The 17,073-nt window shown below is 43.2% G+C and overlaps 1 protein-coding gene and 1 long non-coding RNA gene across 7 annotated transcripts in view; one reads left to right on the top strand and one right to left on the bottom strand.

Moving 5' to 3' along the window:
* CPEB3 (cytoplasmic polyadenylation element binding protein 3) overlaps positions 1-17,073 on the bottom strand; it is a 164,519-nt gene that overhangs the window by 42,321 nt on the left and 105,125 nt on the right. For all 6 annotated transcript variants that reach the window (XM_032491321.1, XM_032491323.1, XM_032491322.1 and 3 more), the window contains one exon: positions 4,176-4,294. In XM_032491321.1, coding sequence (XP_032347212.1) covers positions 4,176-4,294 — 119 coding nt within the window. The remainder of the gene's footprint in view (positions 1-4,175; positions 4,295-17,073) is intronic.
* On the top strand, positions 888-10,820 carry LOC116667121. Its single transcript, XR_004323881.1, has 3 exons — positions 888-1,793; positions 4,076-4,079; positions 10,810-10,820. It is a non-coding gene; the product is annotated as an uncharacterized LOC116667121 (long non-coding RNA).

Here is a 17,073-nt window from a genome sequence, read left to right as displayed (position 1 = left end):
ATCTATATCTTCATTGTATTTGTTATTTTTCTTAATTGGACAAATATTTGAGAATCTTTTATGTGCCAGGCTCTATAGATCTGGGTATTTATACACTTGTTTTATCTACTTATTATACTATTAGCTTTCTGAACACAGGATTTTATGTCTGATTCAAAGTAAGTTCTAATTCACAGTAATCAGTACTAATGTGTCGCCCACAGTAGGCAGTCAAATGTGGTCTGAAGGAAGAAAGGCAGGCACAGAATTTTAAAAAGGTGGCTGCACATGGGCTGGAGATGGTTATCATAGAAGGCATGATTCACTACGGATGGTGTAGTGATCTGAGAAGGCTTCAGCAAAGAGATGGCATTTGTGAGGGGTCTGTAAATAAGAGTAGGAATTAGAAATTGAAATGGGGGCAGAAATATTTCTGTTGATTGGGGTTCAGGAGAAAAAGCAGAAAAAGCTAAGGTTGGAAAAAATCTGAAGCTTGACTGGGAAGGTCCTAAATCCTAGGCAAAGGGATCTGGACTGTATTTGTAACTAAAAAAAAGTGATCAAAAATGCTAGAGATTCCTCTGATATATAAATGGGGGTAGGAGACACTGGAATGACAGACAGATTAGACAGAATTAAAAATTAAAGAATTAAACCAGTCTCTATTTTCAGCTTCCTTTTTTCCCACCATTTTTTTTTTCAATTTTTGTCTTTCTAGTTTTAAGTGGATGACCTGAGCAATAACCTGAAGAACTGACCTTACGTAAGCACACCTCAGTCTGGTAAGACCATTCTTAAGTGTATAGCAAAGTCAACCTGTCTTATTTCAGGATATTTATAGATTGTGATTATGCTATAAATCATAAGGAAGAAGAATTAGGAAACTTCTCTGATACTCATCTCCAGGTGTTTGCTATCCCACATCTCTGGCCCAAGTGTTCTAGGAGGTCAGAACCACAATATTATCTCCCTCCTCACCTCCTTTTCAGCCCCTCAGTCTGCTAGACCCTCTTAGGTTTCCTGTTCTATCAGCCTGCTGTCTTGAACCTTCAGCTTCAGCCTATTTATACATTCAAAAAGTTGAGTCCCTTCAACAGGAGGACCGCTGTCACAATGTCTGCCTGCTTCACTGGAAGCATGGAAAAGGACACAGCTCTCTTTGGGTATGCTGGCAGCATCTGGGCTGTGGAACTCGTCTTATGGGAGGAGAGGGGAAAAAATTATAGATCTATAAGCTTTGCCATCACTCCTGCTCTTGACAATTTGTCTTCCATTCGTTAGGACTGAGGGGCCAATTAATCAGGCCATAAATACAGTTTCTTTTGCCATCTTTCAAGATCAGCCTTAAACCATGTGATTGACCTAGTCCACACAAAGGGAGTCGGGGAATGATTTGGGGGAAGGGAGAAGGGCAAAGGATAGAAAATCTGTGAGGTCGCTTTGGAACATGGTATATATTTCCAAGGAGAAATTCAGGGAGGAGAGGAGAGAACTACACAACAGAATGAGGGCACTAGGATCCTGAAAGGTAGCCAAGCTCAGAAGTAGAAAAACCGAGAAAGCCACAGCTCAGAAGGTTTGGTGCATGAGCTTTAGAGGCTGACTCTCCTTTGAGCCCAGGTCCTCACTTACTCCGAGAGATGTATCCCAGCTCTCACTTTCTGCGGGAACACCCAAAATCAGGCGGAGTGTACCGAAATCTGGTAGGGAAGTGCGGCCAAAGGGGGCTGGGAGTGGTGGATGCAGGGCTGAAGCCAAGAAAGAGAAGGTTTCAAAAATGGAGCCAAAAGAGCCAGAACCCAAAATGAGATCCAGTTCATTAGGATTACAGGTACTTAGGGACTTCTGTGTTTCTCATCCTAAGTTTTATTTAAATTGTTTGTGCTGGAAATTCTGAGTATGCCTGGGTCAAAGAAATACGCAATCAGCAGCCACCACTCAGAATTCACCAAGCTCTCATAAAACTGCTCCACTCGAGCTCAGAAAATGAGAACTGCAATAAGGCAGAAATTCGTAGAAACACAAACAATGAAAGTTAGTTTCCCCATAAACATTTCCCAAACAGATAATTACACTAATTAATTTCAAAAGTCCTCCATGCCGAAGGTAATACATGTGTTTGGAGTGAAAACACTCAAAAGTAACAGTGCTGCCTCCACACCACCTCTGGCTGCAACCACCACGGCTCATTTCCTCTCACAGGATGTCCAGTCCCGGTGAGAACGTGCCCTGATGAAGCGTGTTCTCCTCCTCCTTCCACGGAGCCGGTGCCTTGACCCTTCCAAGGTATACACGTCCCATCCGGTCATCTCCGTCTCCTCCCCTCAATTCTGCTCTGGGTATGATGACCTCAGTGTGTACCCCTACCCCTCTGCCACTTTCTAGATATAAACACATTTCCAATCTCTCCTCCAGGGCACGACCAACCCCACCTGCACCCTTCCCAAATCACTCCCACTCCCCTTCCACTGATGTGCCAGTGGCCGAGGCTCTCTGGAGGTTGACCATTTACCCCTCAGACATCGTATCTCAGACCCAGCTGAACTGGGTTCAGTCTTTCTAATTTCATATTATTCTAAAGATACAGAAGTTATTGCAGCTTTCTTATTTACCCAGAAGAAATAGTGCATCTTCCCATTCTCCCTCATAACACACAGCCTCTCCACACTGTTAAAATTAAGACTAAAGTCAACAAAGGCTCCCTGCTCTTTTTCCCAACCCACTATTTTCTACTGTTTTCCTGTATAGCTACCTTATCCAACACTGTTAACTGTTGTTACCAAAATTTGGTAATGGCTCCAGAATTTGAAAATTATAGTGGTACTTTCACACTCGCTAAAACCCTTGCTTCTTCTTCTGCCTCAGTTATTGTGCTGTGAGTCAGTATCCCCAGTCTTTAGTAACTCCCTCTTCCTCACAAGCCACACTCTCCTGCTCACAGGCAGCCAAGGTCCAGCATCGTTCTTTTGCAGCCAATTGCAAACCCTGTTCTAGGTGTCACCATTCTTTTCAAAAGATGTTACTCTGTAGATGAGCTCTAGTCTTGCTCTCCTGAATCCTCTAGTGCTATGTAGGGCTAATAGCACGATTTGCCCAAGTACCCAACCTTCCAAATGCCTTCATATTCATTTTCCGCTGATCTGAGTATCTCAACATCCCAGAGAGGAACCATTATTCTCATTTTATAGATAAGGAAACCAACATGCAGCAGGGATTAGGTGACTTCATTCAGAGTCAAGAAGATATTTACATGATCAAACTGGGAACTTCTATGTCCAACCACAACTCTTTCTCCAGACACATTTCTGAGAATAAAACTAGCTGTCAAGCCAGCCCCACACCTCTGGTGTAAGCCTTACAGGGGCTTCTGCAGGCCCCATGATAGACACTTGCCTTACTCCCTTATCCACATTGCTATGTTTACTCTATTTCCCGCTCCTCACATCAAGTCCTGACATACCAGCTCACTTCCCTCCCAGCCTTACTTCTGCCGTGTTAACTAAGTTTTTTCTTCTGCTCTAAATACAGTCTTGCCCCTTCTTCACGGGTATCCTCTCTGCCAGGAGAAAGGAAGCAATCTTTCTCTCTTACCCTGTGACTTACCCCCTCACACTCTTTGAAACCACAAACTCAACCACAATTCTGTATGAGTGTACACTTATTTATGATTCGGGGTCCATGTTCTCTGTCCTTTCCCTCCCTTGCCCTGTTTGAAGATACCCATTTTAGGGTATACGCTCCTGGCCCAGAGAGCTCTATTTAGCCAGCTGTGGGTACCACCCAGCACAATGCCTTGCATACAAAGGCACATAAACATAGATGATTACGATCTTTTAAAAAATAATAAATAAATTACTCCTGTCCTTGATCTGAAATAATGACAGAAACCAGCTGCCAAAACCACTAAGAGCATTATTTACTTCAATTCAGTTTCTGAATAGGAATTAGCTTAAAAGAGCTGTAAAGTGAAAGACAAGGGCACATTTGTTTACACGTGGTCCCAAAGGTACAAAACAAAATACTGAGTAATTTGTTATTAGCTTCCCATCAACAACAGTCCAGCTCCACTGCACAGCAAGGTCACCCCAGGTAAGAGGATCGTAGTTACCAGCATTCCCATGACAAGGAGGAGGCGATCAGCTATTCTGATTGCACACGAGCTCTGGGAAAGCAACGGCTGGCTGAGTGTTACTTACCGGTTTATCCTTGATGGTGGGGCTTGACACGCACAGGTACAGCTTCCCGTCTTCTTCTAGGCAGGCATCTATCAAAGCTTGTACTGAGCTCTCCTCCTGGAACAGCAGAAAGGCATAGCCTTGGAGAGAACAAAAACAAAAGGGTGGGGGGAGGAATCAGTAAATTAAACTCAAAGTGTCATTAAAAATTCATCTCATTTCGCTTTGGCAAATTCTTACTAAAATCTAAGAACTTGAAGTGTGACCCAGGGAAGTAACAGTCACTGAGGACCTCATGTGTCAGGCACTGTATTAGGGGCTCAAAGACTTTGCCTTGCTTAATTCCCATAATTACTCAGGGGAGCGAGTTCAGAACATTTCTATGGAATAGGTTTGGCCATCTTTAATGACAGCAGGCAGATGCACCATTGGTCTCACAACTGCCAGACAGGAAACAAACATCCCCTGCCCTCCAACTTCCACCAACCTTTAGGCTTGACACCTGTTACAATAAGGATGTGCCCTGAAAACATTAAGCTAAGGGAGAGAAGCCAGGCACCAAATATCGCATATTGTATGGCTCCATCTATATGGAATGTCCAGAATAGGCAGATCTATAGCGGCAAAAAATAGATTAGTGGTTGCCTAGGGCTGAGAGGGCGGAGGGAACAGGTACAGTGTTTCCTTGGGGCATGATGAAAATTTTCTAAAATTGATTGTGGTATTGATTGCCTAACTCTGTGAACATACTGGAAACCACTGAACTGTACATTTTAAATGGGTGAACTGTGAATTATATCTTAACAAAAGTCGTCCAAAAAAAAACCCAAAAAACAAAAGCCCAACAATAACCTAGGGTATCTTTACACATTATGTCTGATGTGATGATCTGTTTCTTCAAGGATACTCTCGTCTCATGGCCGAGTACATGCTCTGTAAACGTGGATGCTGCCTGCAGGATGTCCATGGATGCAGCCAGCTTTGTTTATTAGCTCAGTTCAGTAAGATTTACTGAGCAGCTGTTACAAGCGAGACACAATCTATGGATTATGAGAAAACTGAGATGAACGAGACTAGGTTTCTGCGGCCAAGAGACTCGCGTGGTAGAAGACACAGACTTTTAGACAATTAACCACTCGCTACAAAGCTGAGGGAGGGAAGTGGGGACGAAAAGTGCCACGGGCGCCCAAGCAAGGTCTGTGACTTGAGAGAATCAGCAAAGACTTCAAAGGGGCCAGCTCTGGCACTTGCTGCCCCACTGGCATGCATGACTGGCAGCTGAGCAAAGGCCCATCATGAGCTAGTCTAAGCCTGAACCTTCAGCCCTTCAGCCTCTCCACAATCCCTCTAGCTTTGCTAAGTCTCTCAGCTGTCACCTCCACTCACAGTCCTGCTCCTGACCTCAAAGGACGCCATCACTAGCATAGGTCTCTGGAGCACTGTGTGCCAGGATGATGTAAGTGGTGAAGAAGGATAAGAACCCCTGTATTGAGAAGCTTCTCACACATCAAACAAAGATGCTAATCGACTGGCCTAGAAGCAAAGCTCTCTTGGAGGCCTGGGCAGCACGTAATGACAGTGACAGTGGACAATGAATAACGAGTCCTCTTTTTTTTATCCTTTCCCCCAACTCCTCATCTACTAGAGACAGCATCCAAGCAAACATAGTAGGAAAAAAAATCAACCACTCTCCAGCACACCAAGAGTGGCCAATGCAACAGGCAGAAGCACGCGGGGGAAAGTGCCAAGCTCACAGGAGTGGGTGTGGAGCTATAAGAGGGAGGCCGCCTACCCGGCAGGACCCAGAGTTGTTTTCTGGGCTTTACTCCCAGGCTTAGATGGGTCAAAGGATTCAGCACGTGGCCAGGCAAGAAAAATAAAACCTAACTGCAAAACTAGAAAGGATAATACATCATTTCTTCATACTCTGTCTCTTTTGGAAATAGCATCAAATGATTACCACGTCCCAGGGAGTCTATTAAAACTTCAGTGTTTTCATTTAACGTGAGAACATTAATTACACTGGGCAAAGAGAATATTAGAGATCGGTGAGTTAAAAAATGCAAATGTCACAAAGAGGAGGTCTTAGCACGTCCTCTCTAACCTCACCAGGTTAAATCCTGGTACGGATCTTCCACAAAGGTCCCGAGAGGCATATTGGATGTCTTGTTCTCAGAGAGGACCCCGCCTGTGCACACTATGTGCTGCGGGGCATGCTCAGTGCGCTGGGGCTTCCTCCAGCTCCTCCCCTCGGCAAGGTTACCAGGCTGGCCGCGCCTTTCCTATACGTCGCTGCCCACCTTCTACCACCTTCCACTTCAAATCCTGCACTGCGTTCAACTTGAGCATCGGAGGAGAGCAAGGGTGTCTCCCCCTAGAGAAGCTACCACGAAAGCATGCAGATTTTCACTCAGGCCTCTCTCACAGCCGTAAATGTCAGTACTTGCAAGAGACAGAGTAAAAACAATTGGGAGTCACAAGTAAAAGCCTGCTACAAATATTATTACCAAGAAAAATGTCTACAAACAACTTCTCTCCCTTGCCCAGGGAATGGACCAGAATACTCCAGCAATTTCTTTGGAATGGCTCTTTCACAACAAATCATCTTTACTCTCTGATCAGAAAGCTGCCACTCTCAATAATGACAATATTCTCTCAGCATCACAGACAAGGGGTGTGACTCAGGTCCAACCATTTCCTTAAAGCCTACTTCCTACCTCAGGCCTTCCAACCCAAACAAAATTCACCAGAAACACCAAATCACCCATGAAAACAAGTTTATCATACGTTCATCTCCTAAAACCCTTTCTGATACCTCAGGGTCAACCAAACCCAGATGACAACAGAAATCAGAGAATTTTTAAAAAATCAGGAAGGAAGAATTCTTCAAACACGTTTCCCTTTTGAGCTTCAGAAATTCAAAGTCAAAGTAAACAAAGCAGAAAAAGATCCCTTCAAGAATAACAAGGTCAGCGTGAGACGGAAGTTAAATCAATGACTGACTAAAAGGCATATCCCACGTGGCACTGCAGAAGGCGCTCTGGACTAGGAGTCAGAAGGTCTGGATTTGGGCCCTAGTCCTGACACTTACTAGCTGTGTGGTCCTAACGGCGAATAGCTAACACTTACTGAGCATTTACTATGTACCAGGCACTATTTCTCAGTGCTGAACGTGTATTAACTCCTTTCATCGTCACACACTCCCTGTGAGGTGGGCACTATTTTAAATTCCACTTTCCAGTTAAAGAAACTTCACAGAGAGATTAAGAGACTTGTTTGAAGTTAACCAATAAGTGGTAGAATCGTGAACTTGAATGTTTACTTAAAGTTTCCGAGTCTTGGCTCTTTTTCTCTGTAAAAGGAAGAGACTAGGTACTTGTCCTGGTTATCTTACAGAGATGTAGACTGTGAGGTAATAGATGCACAGTGCTCTGTAAACTAGGATTAGCATGTCACTGTCAGTTTTTCTTTCACTGCATTTTCAGTTATTGTGATATGTAAAACTTGAGTTTTGCGTATGGTCTCATTCTAAAAATTAGAGTTCAAATGAATGAGATACACTTTCTACTTTGCATTTGCAAGCATTTGGTGAATAAAGGGAAGTAGTCTAGATACTAAAGAAAAACTTAATTAAAGTTTTTTGAAAGAGAGGCTGAATATTACTGTAAACAAATAATAAAATGACTGAACATTTGCTTTCATATACCACTAGCCATTGCCACCAGGAGAGAGAACTATCAGATGTGGTATCATTTGCTGATTTTAACATATTCTTTAAATAAAAGTCTATTATACCTATAAATCAAGCTCTTCAAACTGTCAATATGATGGCAGGTTCTTCTATTAGTTTGAAAGGCATTTTAAAAACTTGGCCAAAAAATTGTTAACTTCCTCCGTTCTCTCTTGCCCTCTGAGCCAACGAGAAACAACAGGATTCTAAACCTCGAGCTTCAGAAATGGCGACCTTATTACCCAAGTACCTAAGAAGTCTGAGAGGGATTCACAGACGCGCTGAGCTGCGGGAGGCCTCCGCCCCAGCCAGTCTGTGGGTGGAAATACGGGCTCTCGGGGAAGCAGCAGGATCCCTTGGCACAGTCACCATCACCACCCCAGGTAATGGGCAGAGTGGGTGGCAGGACACTGCCTGCTTTCCCACTGGTGCCAAACAGGCTGGGGAGTGGGGAGGAAAGGCAGAATAGGGAGGGATTCTGGATGAGCCTGAGCTGACCAATGTACTCCTCTGGGATAAAGAGGTACAGGGCTGGGGGGAGAGGGGCGGTGGGCTTCACCGGGGTAATTCCATGGTATCTGGGCCAGGTTGTGAAGGACACATTGAATTAAAATATTTTCTTCTCTTAATACCTGAGAACACTTTAAGTATAACAACCTCCAAAATGTTCTTGGCTACCTTTCGAACACAAAGTTTCCTGAGCTCTTAAGTACATCATTTTTCAGATTATACTTTTTAATACCTGATCCCTAGTACCAACAACAATCGCCACCACAAATGCCAGTTAGTAAGTGCTTACAATGCGCAAGGCACTTTGCTAATTAATAACCGCTTTCCCTCGCAGTCATTCTATGAGGTAAACACGGCTGTCATTACCACCATTTTACAGATGAGGAAACTGAAGCTCTGAGAGGCTACGCAACACCTAGGATTAAATCCTAGAGATTAAATGTGGGATTGGAATTTAGGGCAGCGTCCAGAGTCCTCGGTCTTCATCCACTAACCTACACTGTCTCAGCTAAAAATGATAAGATAGAATGTTCAGTATCACTAGCAAATAAGTACTTGTCTATTGTCACCTTTGTAACAGTGATCATTTGACAGTGGTTTAGTGGCAAGAAGTGGTCGCCTGTGCTTTTGCCCTAAGAACTATGTAGATATATTTGCTCCAAAGCCCACAAAACTATATTAAGAAGAGTTGAAATGATGAATTTCAAAATAATCAGAAGTTCGGATTTAGCTTTAAGTCAATCAAATTTTCCTATTCAGTAAAGATGCTTATTGGTTTTCAATGTATTTTTACGTTGTATACTTAGAATTAATGCTCTTGAGGGAGTTAAAGAGCAGATCTCACTGAAGTAAATAAGATTATAATAAAATGAACATCACTATCACACTAATTATCAACTTGAGCAAGAATCTTCAATGGATGCTAAAACCACTGGGTAAATCTGGGAGGGGATACAACAGATTCATACAATCTTAAGTTATCAAAGACTAATCAGTATTTGCAAAGGAAGAAAGAGCTACTTTTACAGTGGAGGAATCTGGCAGACAACACCTTAACCAAATGATCACACTTAGTGTCACCAAACATAGGGCAAACCCTGCCTCCTGCATTATGTCCTCAACGCAGCACGTCATCCACGCAGTCTCTCCGCTAACAGTGTTTCACCTGAATCTCATTATGAGGAAACAAACTGTCATTTTAAATTAAGTGGTATTCTATAAAACATTCAACGCAAACTCTACAAATGATGCAAAAGACAAAAAGTCTAGGAAACTGTCTAAATTAAAGGAGAGTAAAGAGACATGACAACTAAACCTAAGGCTAGACTTTGACTGGATCCTGAAAAAAAAAAAAGCAACAAAAACCAGCTCTCAATGACATTACTAGAACAGCCTGGATACTTCTTGCTCTCAGAAGACATATGATAAAGCATTAGGAGCAAGGAGGCTTGAGGGCTACAACTTGCTCTTAAATGGTTCCTCAAAATATACAAACGTACATATACACATACTGACAGAAACAAAGAGAAGGCAGACATGGCAAAATGCTAACAACTGGCAAGTCTAGAGGAAGGTGATGTACGTGTTCACTGTACCATTCTTATAACTTTTTGTAGGTTTTGAAATTTTTCAAAATAAAAATTTGTGGAAAGAAATTAAAACCACAAGGCCTTTCCGGAGAAGGAGGTAATGTAATCTCCCACTCTCTGAAGAGTTTGTGATCTTTTGAAAGATCTGCTAGTTCTTAAAATCAGCTAATGCTCTTAGTGATTTCTATGTTTCAAGCATTGACCACAGTGGGAAAACCATTCCAGCTTGCAGAGCTGTGCCCTGAGCTACGGCTGCATTCATGAAACGGTGACTGACCAAGGCAGGGCCAGTTTCTTACAGCGTGAGATCAGCCCCAGGAGCAAGGATTCAAGGTCTGGATCTCTCCCTGCACAGAATCCAGGCTCCCTGATTTCCTGTGACCTTCCTAGAGAGACCTGAAGGGCACCTCTCCAGCCAGAGCTGCTTGAGTTCAGACCTTTTTTGGCACAGGGAAGTCTGTTCCAAACATTCTCCCTGACCTTGGCTTTCAGGTCAGAGGACTTACCTGGTTTGCCTCAGGAGTCTTTGTCTTTGGATCCATTTCAATAGAACCAAAATTGTTTAGGAGATACACAGCATGATACTAGCTACACGAAGCCACAAAGATGAATACGCCAAGGAAGAACCCTGCCCTGGAAAAGCTCAGCTTGTAAATATGTGACTAAGAAAATAGGAAAGGGCGAGGTTGGGTTATGTCCTATAGGACACTGGTGAGAGATACATGGAGCAGAGGCGTCCAAACATCAGGGAAAGCCATAGAGCAAAGACCATATCCGGGCTGGAGGATAAGTACTTTTCTAGTAAAGAAAGGCATTCCAAGTTCAGGAAAGAGCACAGGCCAAGGCTTGGAAGGGTCAAAGGGTCAGATCATTTGGAAAACAGTGAGTAGAGTTCACAGAGCTCATCAGTTAGAGTACAGGTGGGCGGGGAGAGATGAAACAGCTCATCAGTTTCCCGCCTGCTGCCTGGAAAACACAGTAGGTCTCTGAACTGGATCCCTTCTTCACTCTCCTCTTGGATAAGAACATCAGATCTCCAAGAATAACCGAACACTTCCTATGCACCCTAGGCACTGCAGGGGAATACTGACATGAGCAAGCCCTTGTTCTCAAGAAATTTATAAACCAGTCCATGAAGAATAAGTACACAGAGAACGCTAATCCAGGAACAATGCATTAAGGACCCTTAGAGGTATTTCCTAAAACATATCTTCAAAAGTTGGACTTCATAGAAGGAAGACAGATCTTTCAGTGAAGACGTGGACAGAGAAATCAGGGGAGACTTTCTGTTGGTGGTGGCATAGGAGCCAGCTCTTAATGGTTTGACACAGGTGAAAAAATGGAGGACATTCCAAGGGAAGGATTTAGCCTAAGTTAAGATGTAGAGATGACTCAGCAGGTATGTCCATGGGTTCCTAAACATTCCCTCTGGGTTCAGAACCTACCTATTTCTTTGACTATATTTACCACATAGGGCTGAGGCTCAAATGTTTTGGTTCTAGCCTGTTTTGTGTTTTCTATTACACTAGCAACTGTTTCTTGGTGGGCTTGTGGTTTGGCAGGTGGAGGCAGGGAAGGTGCAAATGGACAAGAAAACAAGTCTGATGGGTAGAACCACCTCAGAGTCAAAAACTGGCAGTCTGCTCCCTGTGTTCTCAGTAAAGTCCTGCAGCCCAGGGCTGTGACCCAGGGCATCTGGGCTTAAAGTCTGCTCTGTTTATGTAACCACACATTCCCTATATAAAGAGGTCCCTGTGAGGTCTGCCAACCTGTCAGTTCTGGTCACGGTCAGTTCCAACAATCACCTGACCAAGAAAACTGAGACCAGACTAGGGGTGTGGGCAGGAACTGGTCAAACCAGTTGGGCAGTTTATTTTTAGTGAACATCACATTTTCATCAGGGGGAAGGACACTAATATTATTTGACACCTATTAAGCCTGTGCTGGTGCATATGTACACTGTCTCACATAATCCTTTGAATATCTCAGTGAGTAGTATTAACTTGGATGAGTAAACTGAGGTTCAGAGATTAAATAACTTGCTCAAGGTCATACAACTAGTAACTGCTAATGTCCACGTCAGAGGCCACAAATATCTAGTCCTTGCCCCACTGTGTGATGCCCTGCCTCATTCAGCATCAGACAGTTGGCAAATTCTAAATTTTAACCTGGTAGACACTTGCCTGCTGATGACGCTTTAATCTGGCCCTGTATATATATTGCCTGAACTTTGACAATTGAATTCCTCCTCCTCCTAGCAGTTTAATACTTTTCTGATGAGTTCTTAATGCTGCTACCGAAGGGTTTTCTCTGTGCCACCATCTCCTCTTCTCAAGACTAAGGCTATCCATTCTATTTTGAAAGACAGCCCAAGTCTTTGTTCTCAGCTTTCAAAATTTTTCACCAGGTCCTCTCAGTCAGCTTCCCATTGGGAACTCTTTCAAATTACATATCCTCTGTTGGTCTCACTTGCTCAGAGCCTCACCCCTATGCAATTCCTGTCAGCAAGTCCTGTCCCGAGCTACACCTCTTCTGAAACATTCTCTCTGCCTCAGCCTACCAAATGTGCACCTGCCGCTTCAGTGCCTGAAATTTACTCTCTTCCAAAGAAAGTTCTCATGGGGGGGGGGGTTTGGCTTCTCTGAACTAAAAGCATCCCCCGCTTTCCAGAGTCTCTGCCTGGGCAGGGCACAGATACTGCTGTGACAGAATACAAGATGTCTCTGTTATTTACATGGCTTTGTCCTGTGGCCTGAACATTCTTACTGCCCACTTCTTTCTCTACAGTCCCCAAAACTATCAATGCTTCGAAATCAAAGACTAACTCTTACTAACTCTTCACCTTTAATACAATGCAAAAGAGATAGGTGTTAAATAGAACAGTTTAAACTGAGGCTGTGCTAAGCTTTTAAAACAATCAATAGAATGCAGCTCCATCTGTCAAAACAGGACAAAACAGAGCAAGAAGCCCACTCTTGCTGCTCTGAAATGCAGTTTCCACGTTTTCACAAGAAAATCCATCCTGAGAATGAAAGCTTCAATCAAATAAATATTAAAATATAGGATTCATAATCCACCAAAGAGTATGAGTACTGTAAGCCAGTACCTGTGTCTTTAAAAAGAAAAAGGACAAAGTATTACTCAAAAGCTTACAAACTGCAAAAGGTTAATAAGCAAAAGGTTAAGCACAGACTAAAGCTCCACTAGGTTCCCAACTTGATCAGAAGGTGGAAAAAGGGCCTAAAACAACACTGACATTTCTATTCAAGCTATGCTACGGAGAAAAAAAAACATGTGAAGCTTGAAAACTTTCCAAAGCCAGATTTAGACCAACTCAAGGAAAAAGAAATAGATGCCGTGAACCCAGCCCACTGCAGCGTCATAATGACCTATTTTGCCCATTTCAAGTACAACCCTCTTTCCTGTTCTTCCAACAGCATCCCAAGCCTTAGCTAAGGTCAGCTCAAAGTCAGTCTGAATCCCACGTGGCCTGGCTTATGCCAGGTTCACAAACCACGCTGGTATTGTATAAACTTCCACAACTGCATGACCTTGCTCACAAGGACTAGCAGTCAAGTCAGCCCAGCCAGTGCAAAGGAAATAACATGATCATCAGGAAAGAGAGCCACTGAGAAGTACACACTTTCCTCAAGGTAGGCGGGCATCATCAGAGTGTAAGGCATAGGTCACTCTTGCATAATATGCGTGTCTGTTACTGTTCCCCGTCACCTGGCTGTGCACATGAACTGCTGGAGCTGAAGCCGGTTTCCTTCTGGGCTGAGGATGACAGCCTCGTTCATTTCGCTGCCAGCATCGCCAACTTCTGAACACAAGTTTCACAGCCACGTGGCCAACTGCCTGTCCAACATCTGCAACAGGCTGCTGTCCTTGCCTTGGCCCCAGCGGCCTCTGCCAACAGTGGCAGTGCAGCTGTGCTCACGGCCCAAGAGATGCCAACTCCTCTCCCTGGCCCCAGCCCCACCACAAGAGGTGAGACTGTTGGCAGAATCAGGAGCAGCTGCTTAGTGCAGAAGCAGAGGTGGAAGCTCAGAGTGGGCAGACATTTTTTCGTAGCTCAGTGATAGCCACTTTGATATAGGCTGTTCTTCAAGGAGGCAATGAGGGAGGTTATGCTAAACACATCTATCATCATAAAAGCTTGCTCTCCCCAGCTTATCTTCCAAGCTGCCACATTCCCAGCCCCATGCTCAAGGAAGTGGAACTAAGCTGGGTTTTTTGGTTTTTTTTAATTAAACAGTCAAGGATTCTAAGGCCACTATTGTTAGGATGGCCCATGTCACATCTAGGGGTTAAAAGATGAACCAAGCCAATCGAATTCTCTCCTTCTGTAATTCAGTAGAATTATGAAAGCAGTTTACCTGCTGGAAGCACAGAGAGGAGCACAGAGCTGAGTCATGATAATGGTGGAACACGACAGTGAAGAATTAACAGCTCCCACTGTTCGAATCCCCACAGCCTGCCACCCCCAGGCACAGTCTCCATGACACCTGGCTCCTATTTTGGGACTTCCCTTGTCACTCATAACCACATCCCTGATTTGAAGTAGCACAAGAGAACTCACTGATCCTTGTAGTCAAATTCTACTACTAAGCAGTGCACTCATGTCCAGAAATGGTGTGGCATCGCCCAAGAGGCAGAACCCCAAGGTTAAGCCACAGCTAAAGGGCAGCTCAGACCAACAGCCTCAATCTAACCCAGGTCTTTGGAAATAGCTATGTGAATATGGCCAACAGAACAGAAGAATTCAGGGAGAAGCCAAGGACCACCTTCACTTTTAAATACCTGTGGAAGCCTACCATGTGTCACAGAAATTAAATTGCTAACTTTTATATAAAATCCAGCCTTGTAAATAACAGCATAACTTATCAGTTTATATAGTTTAAACCTATCCTCCATGCCCACAAATGATAAACACTAGCAAAACAAACAACAAAAAAAACTATTTCCTTTATAATTCACCAGGTAAAAATAGTATCAACTATTGGTCTGCCAGGTTCAAGCTTATCTAATAACAGCTGTGTGCTCTTATGAAAAGACACTTCACGTCTTTGAGTCTCAGTTTTTTAAAAAAGGTTGTATTAGAATGAGACTTTCATTAAGGAACTTTCTAGCTCTAAAATTTGATGGGCTCTACTCTGCAAACAAGTAATGAACTCATCATCTGCAAAGATAAAATTCATCCACTTAACAAATATCTGAGGGCGAGCCACTGAGGCAGGTGTGCGAGGTGCTGAGTGCAGAACAGTGAGCAAAACGTAAAAATCTCTGCGCTTATAAAACTTACATTCCAACTTGGAAAACTGACAGAAAAACACATACAATTTTTTTTTAGGTCATGATATGTACTTTGAGGAAAAATAAAATGAGGGTAGGAGAAATAGAGAGCAAGAGGGCAGAGGGGCTACTATGTTAGACAAGAAAGTCAGAAAAGATTCTCTGCTAAGGCGACATTTGAGCAGGAGTCTGTCAAAGGGAAGAGAAAAGCAGCCCATTCAGAAATTTGGGGGAAGCTGGCTTCAGACAAAAGGAAGTACTAAGGCCCTGAGAAGCTTTAGTTTACCTCAAAGAACAGCAAAGAAGTCAGTGTGGCCAGGGAAGGGAAGGCAGAGAACGATACGACATGATGTCAAGTAACACCCAAGATTCAACAGATGAGACCCAAGAGAAAAAGGTTTAAACGCTTTAAGTACAAGATTCATACCACTGTGGTTCCTGGTTTCTGCAGAAGTCCATTTATTCCAAACCCACAGGCAAAAAGGTATGTCCGCAACTGCAGTGTACCATTTATCTGACTTGGAACTAAGCAAAAAAAATGCACTGCAGATGTCCAAATTAGCATAAACTTCATAAAGAAAATTGCTTTGGGAAGCCATGTGATAGCAAATCCGGAGTCATTAAGATTTTCATTTCTTTTAACTCTGGTTAAGCTTCTGCTGCAAATTTATCCCAAAGAAAATCCTATGAAAGAAAAACTATACACAGGGATATATTAACAGAAGCATTATTTATAATAGCCTACATGACCCACAAGCAAGTAAACTGTGGTGGAACAATGGGTTAGGCAGTCACTTAAAAAATATAAAAATTAACCAGAAACATGGGAGAAAAGAGAACAGAAAACTGTATCTCTGCTATTATTAACCCTCAACAAAAAAAGATATATATGAATATAGACTAGAGGAAAACAAAAACGATGACGGTTGGCTCTGCTAGGGAGGCAGGATTACTCTTACTGCTTATAAAATAACACTTGCTCACTTCAAACCAGATTGCTCTGTACTGATTCTACTACTTCATTACAATATTAAGGCCTAGAATTAGGATAACAATAGAAATGACTGTGATCGTGTACTTGACAAGAGGGCCACACGCATCTCTAGTCCAAGAAGGACTCCTCAGTGACCCTGCGATATCTGGTGGTGCTGGCTGTTCTTTCTTGAAGCTTCTTTCCTTTAGCCTCCGTAGCCAGACACGCTCTCAGTCCCTCACTCACCCACACTTCCACTGCCATGTCCTCTTTTTCTTTCTGGTTCCTCACAAAATTTGCTGATTAACTGCTTTTCGTTTTCTCCCTCTTCTCTGTAAAGATGACTCTCAAGAAACGTGTATCTCCAGCTCCCATCTCTTTTCCCAAACTCTCTAGCCACCATTCCAATTCCCCATTAGGAATTTCCACTCCCATAGGATGCTCTAACATGCCAAACTCTACATGTCTTTAATCGAATCAACACGACACCAAACTGGTTTTCTTTCTACTGACTCTTCTCCATTCAACAGCAGCGTCATGATTCTCCCACTCCGGGGAAGGAACTGCAGCACAGCCCTGCCATCAAATCTATCGTCATCACGATCTGCTCTACCACTGAGACCCCTGGCCTTTCTCTCCTCATTCTAATAATACCTCAATGCTACTATCTTAGGATTTCATTGTCCTTATTACTTCTTATGAACTTGATTACAGAAAATTCCTAAACGGTTTTTCTGACTCTGGCTAAAAAAACCAAAACCAAAACCAAATAAAAAGTCCAACTTCCCCTCTTGCTTTAAAAAAAAAGAAGTCTTCAGTGAT

Source organism: Camelus ferus, chromosome 11 (genome assembly GCF_009834535.1).
Source record: "Camelus ferus isolate YT-003-E chromosome 11, BCGSAC_Cfer_1.0, whole genome shotgun sequence".
In the NCBI taxonomy this organism is placed as follows: domain Eukaryota; kingdom Metazoa; phylum Chordata; class Mammalia; order Artiodactyla; family Camelidae; genus Camelus; species Camelus ferus.
The sequence above is the reverse complement of the archived record's forward strand: the minus strand, read 5'-3'. Positions and strand labels throughout refer to the sequence as shown.